General features: G+C 45.0%; 1 protein-coding gene across 1 annotated transcript; it reads right to left on the bottom strand.

The window, feature by feature from the left end:
- Window positions 1-4,850: 4,850 nt before the first annotated feature.
- On the bottom strand, window positions 4,851-5,633 carry LOC308147710 (high choriolytic enzyme 1-like; the record flags this gene model as incomplete). The annotated part of the gene is made up of 1 exon (XM_080520023.1): window positions 4,851-5,633. The coding sequence occupies one exon, from the start codon at window positions 5,631-5,633 to the stop codon at window positions 4,851-4,853; it is 783 nt and encodes a 260-aa protein (XP_080376149.1).
- Window positions 5,634-6,000: the final 367 nt, after the last annotated feature.

Below are 6,000 nucleotides of genomic sequence, written 5' to 3'. Positions count from 1 at the left end.
CTGGCTGCAGTATCCAATGTGTCAGTGCCGGCCAGGAAACAAGCATGTTGTTACCTAAAAGTGTCAGGAAGTGTTGCAATGCCAGTGGATGGCACATGTGACGGCTGCATTTCTTGTTTATTCCATCTATTTTCTATTGTAATCCCACTCAGTAATCCCAGTTTTTATCGAATATACCTATAACGAGATTACATCTTTTTTTATGTACTCTACCGGATTACAGTTACATCTTTTTGTATCCTAATTACATAACGTGTAGTCCGTTATTCCCCAACACCGCATAGAGCTATAGACACAAAACTACTAACATAGAGTTACATGTAGCGGTTTTCTTTTGTACTCTCTCATGCATTGTGTTTATTGATGGCAGGTAGTCAGGCTTGAATTGACGATCTTTACTGACCACTGATGAAAAACACAGATAAACACGTTCATCACCGGTCTCACAGCCAAGTCCACAGACAGAATGAACATGAGCCCTCCCCAGGGCTGCCCCTGGCCAAGTGGGGGCCCTAAGCAGGATTTTATTTTGGGGGCCCCCTTCCAATAACCTAATAATAATAATAATTATTACTATTATTATTGTGTTGACGTTTGGAAGCCATCTCTCTCTCTCTCTCTACTCTCTACCTGTAAACAACTGCCTGCCGGCCCATCTGACCGCTGATTGGTCAGATGGTGATGTTTCGCGCTTTCGTCTCTTTTTTTTCTCTCTCTCTCTCTCTCTCTCTCTCCTGCCTCGGGCTGACTTGGTGGCGATGCTCTACGCGCCTCTCGGCAAAATGCAGGCGCATCCTTTGCGCATTTACAGATTATGATGACACTTTATTGATCCCGAGGGAAATTCAATTCACTTGCGCAAAATGGGGCCCCCCATGGATCGCGGGGCCCTACGCACAGCGCGTGTTCTGCATGTAGGGAGGGGCGGGCCTGGCCCTCCCGGTAGCAGACTCACTCAGAAACACACATGTAGCAAACTAAAATGACAACTGAATTAATAATTAAAAGAAATGATCACAGGCACACATTTCTTGTCCAAATGTCAATATTTTAACAAGTAAATGATCTTCCTGGCACGGCGTACGGGTGACCACTGTACTTGTCTCAGTTGCTGCATGCTTATTGACTGTCCGAGCTTGCTGCCTGGGGCAACGGGGAAGAGGGTAGTTTCTCTGTATATGCCCTACACCAAACCAGTTGTGACAATGAATATCTCCCACAGGCATTTTGACATTTGTGTCTTTCTTCTAACGCCACGGCTGATTATATCTTGGAGCCCTCTCAGCTGAGTCGATAGCTCTAATAGTTAGCCCCACTGGCTCCACGTAAGATGGCATCCTGTTATTATCACGTATGGTGGTGGCCCTGGCGCTCTGTTGAGCAAGACCAGGGCAGGCTGCATGAATTGTGCAACTCTTGCGGCCCTTCTTGTGATCTCAAAGCGATGTCATATTCTTTGGCCAGGGCTGTTGCTCCAGTAGTTTTTGCACCACCTCAGTGTAGGGATTTCTTACCTCATAAGGATCACTGGGTACCATTTAGTTGGTGCGGTCTCTCCTTACGCGGGGAACCATTTATGTTGTGTTTGGCTAACGATGATGATTAATAATTATCAAAGATGCCACTGGATTTTTGGTTTTAATAAAGCTCAAATTTTACTGATGTCCTCTGTACCTGAGTCCTGCTTCCAGTCCCAGCCTGACAGCAAGTAAAGCAACTGTTCTCAACCTTGGTTTCCTTAAAAAAAAAAAAAAATGCCATCCGCAAGCGCTCTACTTCTTTTCGAATATTTACCTTTTAATGCCACAATTATAATCAATTTTGGAGTATATAAATTGAAGTCTGTATAAACGGTTTGAGAACCACTGCTGTACGCATACTTAATGAACCACTTCAGAATGTTTCACCCTTCCCCTGTATTTTATGATTGTAAGAAATAATCACGTGATTCTATTTGGTTTTAAAGTTCTGCAGTTGCTCCAAACTTGGTTTTCCAGCAGTGACGTCGCTTCCCTTCAGTGCAGTGACGTCACTACTGGATGACTTTGGCATGATCCCTGTGGAACTTCGCTAAATAGAGATTAAAGTGATTATTTTGGCTTTATTTGACACATTAAAAAATAGAGGAATGTTAAAAGTGTTGAAATTTATTGAAAATTCAACATTCTTTCAATGTTGATAACATGGTTGAAACAAGGTTGATTCATCGTCTGGGTTCATTGAAAATTCAACATTATTTCAATGTTGATCACAGCGAGCAAACTCAATGTTACTTCAATGTTCTGACATCAACTTAAGCCTGACGAAATTTCAATGTTGATTCAATAACTGTTTGCTATCTGGGCTGTGTGGTCGGCATATACAATGGAGACTTTCTCATTGATGTCATCTCTCGTAAAATGCAGGACTTCGCTCTCCCCCCGTACCCTCTGTCTCAGTTCGATGTCGATGGCTGCAGCATGCTCAGAGCATGGCCCATAGGTGGTTCCTATTTCAGCCACTATCTGGCGGTATCTCCAACGGTCAGATCTTGGGTTTTTATTGATGATAGCTCTGGCTGCACCAGTCAGGCTGAATCTAAGTTCAACTGTTGTTGTTCTGACCAGTGGTCCGCCTTTGCACAGCTTTCAAATAGATGGATAAAGTCCTTCCAGGAACCTGTCCCATCAAAATGGCCTGGCTTTAGAATACGAATCCTCTCTTTATAATCATAATGTTCATCATCGCGAGTGTCCATTAATTCCGCATCTACTGCCTGGGATGACGCTGGCTTGTGTCTTCTCACTGCTGACTGGCCATACTGGTAGGAGTCACGGCTTGGGCCATAGTCCTCGTCATAGCTTATAATTCCACAACATTCCTCGGTTTGAGGCAGGCAGGGAGCAAATTGTGATGCCACGAATGGGGGGGGCAATGCGTGGGACCAGGCAAAAGGATTCGGAGCCATGTGGTGTACAGGGATGGACAGGTCAACTGACTGGTTAAAGGCAAGCTGGGCAAGCAGTGGAACGGGGCGATTTATTAACCAGTAAGGTCAAGCTGCATCGGGGCTGGGTGCCGTATTTTTTAATTATCTGCTGATGGAAATGCGACTCACCCTCAGCATTATATTGTTGTTCCACTGGCGTTAGTCAACCTTGATGGTGGTGGGATGAGGAGAAAACCCAGATTGAATGGCAGCGTCCATTCATGCGTTGTTGCTACATCTCCGGCTACCATTAGCCCCATGCTAGCCGTGAAAGGGTTAATGCTGTCAGCATAGCAGCCACTCTTGTGGTTGACTGTGTCCATATTAGTGTCTCTTGCAACCATCAAAAATGGGTTCTTGCGAGCCCCCAAACATAAGTAAGCCCCCAGTGTTACCTTTTTAGCTTTCCAGCTCCGAACCGCAGTTGGGAGCGAGCTAATTAATTCTGGCTCCTAGCAGGAAACTTGCTTCCAGTGGTCCGGGTTGACACGCCGAAGGACTTAACAGGGAGGGTGTAGCTTCCAAAGCTGAACTCGGGCTTTATTTGAAGTTCACACTACAATCGCGGGGTATGGGTCACCGTGAATAGACAAGCCCTGACCGGGTTGCTAACGACTACACACACACACACATTTATTGACATAGAGTAGGCACTTGGAAATCTTCGCGTAACGTCGTGTCATTTTCCAGCGTCACGATGACGTCATCATTTTGTGAAAGCTGCGCTCGATTCGGTCTACGAAAATGCGGCTGCAGCGGATAGCTCTACATTATCTTCATCACTTTCCGCCATGCTTGATTCGCCACTCGATACCGAATCTCCCGGTGTTTACTTTATGTAAATACGCCGCCGACTGCCAAAGTTTGGGATTTTCGAAAATATAGGTGAGTTTCAGGTTGAAAATACTGCATCTGCTCATCAAAGTGCAACCTCAAGTTATGTTTCGGCACGTTATATGGTGAATAAACTTCATTCTCTGAAGTTTTCATCCCCATTCAAGCTGCGGCAGTACGTGTACACGATGCGTACAAATGTACAGCAACCTCCGCCAGCTGAAAGTTTTCATGGAATTTCCGTTCAACAGCAATCGCCAAGTTGTTTTCGGGCAGTAGCTCATGTTTTTCGGGCAGATATGAATAAAATATTAATAAAATGAATAAAAATTTTGTAAAATGAAGGGCTCAAACTGGAAATGACTTCTTTTTTTTTTTTTGCTCCGATCACAGTTTTCTAATGCATTTTCCTTTTGTTTTAGTGACCACTAATTAGCGAGAATTGCGTCCTTGAAAATACCACAACTCTGGTTTGGATTGTCCGATTTCAACAAATGAGGTGTCATTTTTTTCATTTCAGAACGCTTTATTCAGCCATACCCATATCAACGCCTTTAAACCATGTTGAAAAAAATGTCCAAGTGCCTACATAGAGCTATAGACACAGAACTAGTAACGTAGAGCTACACACATAGTTTTTCACAGAACACACCACAGTTGCATGTTTTCCCACTCATCACAGGAGGGCAGCATTGCAACATAGCATTAACCATGTAACATGGGGTTAGAAGAGGCCCCTTGTAGCAAATAGTCACTGAAATAGCACCAAATAGTAAGAGTGACCTGTTTGTGCCAATGCGTGTGAAAGTAAAATGATGACAGCAAGTAGAAAGAATGTGTCCATTTTAAAATGCTTTATTAAATATTGGAAAGGAGATTCAGAAGGTGAAGAAATGACACTTTCAGTTTTCTGAACAACTGAGCAGGAACAGGTGTTTGGATAATATAATTTCTACTGAGTAAGGAGGTGTTCTTCATTAGGCACAGGAAACCAAAGGAATCATAAAGGATTAAAATAAGAAGAGAGTGATCAGCATCAGCATCCTTGTTAACACTTATAGAGCTTGTTGAGCTTCAGGATGTCCAGGTTGGACAGTCTGTTTCTCTGACCGATGGAGATATTGGGGTTTGGGATGGGTATGATGGTTTGCTTCCTTCCATCAATGGAGAATGCGGTTTTTCCGTAGTGCATGATGGAGGAGTAATCGTACGGAATGCCCAGGTTGTTGGTGTTCTGCTTTTTGAAGTTGTAGGCACTCTGTTGTACGATGTTACTCCAGTTGATCCTGACGTGTGAGTCGCGGTCACTCCTGTTGTGCTCGTGCCTGAAGCCCAGCGCATGGAGGACTTCATGCTGGACAATGCCACGGTAAATGCAGCCCTGCCTGTTGAGAGAGAGCACCTGTCCTCCTTGCTCTTGGCCTACTGAAGAGAAGCATCCACTCTTGCTCTCGATGCGCAGGTAGTCCCTCTGGTTTGTCCTGGAGACAAAGCGGATGCAGCTCACTCCATGGAAGGACCTCAAACCAGCCTCGATGGTCTGCCTCTCCCCGTGGCCAAACTGCCTGCTCATCGTGTAGGGGATCGTCACCAAGCCGTCGCGGCCTTTCGGCCACAAGCAGTTGCCATTCCAGCAGTTCATGGCGTTTCTCGTTGTGGGAGCCATCAAGTCTCCCTCCAGCAGGAACTCGTCAGTGCCATTGTTAGCGGTGAGAATCCTGGAGCCAATGTCCACAAACTCTGGGTTGTCTTCTGGCTCCTCTTCCTCCTGCAGAGGAATGGCCTGAGAGAGGCCAAGCAGCAGCAGTAGGAGGCTGGCAGAGACTGTCATTGTCAGAGTGGATCTGTTGTGGAGACTTTCTGTGGAGAGACTCCTCCAAGTCTGGGTCTTATACTTTCCTCTGCTGGGGGATTATGGGTTGGAGTCCTCATTGTCAATCCTAAATACACTACTTAAGGGAGGACTCCACAGACAAACCCACTTTATCCATACTCTTTGTTATGGTGGATCATTTGGCCTCTGGACATTTTCTCTCATGCTGGTGATTGAGAAAACTAGTGAACATTTTCAATGTCATTGTAGTTGTCTACTTCTGATGTTTCAGTTCCTGAAAAGTAGATTTATGAGACGTACAAGATACAATTAAAGCTGCGAGCAGTGTTGAACAGGTGCTCGCATACCCATGCATGTTCTTAAT

This window comes from Blennius ocellaris, assembly GCF_963422515.1.
Source record: "Blennius ocellaris genome assembly, chromosome: 1".
Lineage (NCBI taxonomy): Eukaryota > Metazoa > Chordata > Actinopteri > Blenniiformes > Blenniidae > Blennius > Blennius ocellaris.
Note: the sequence above shows the minus strand (reverse complement) of the source record. Positions and strands in the feature narration are given on the sequence as shown.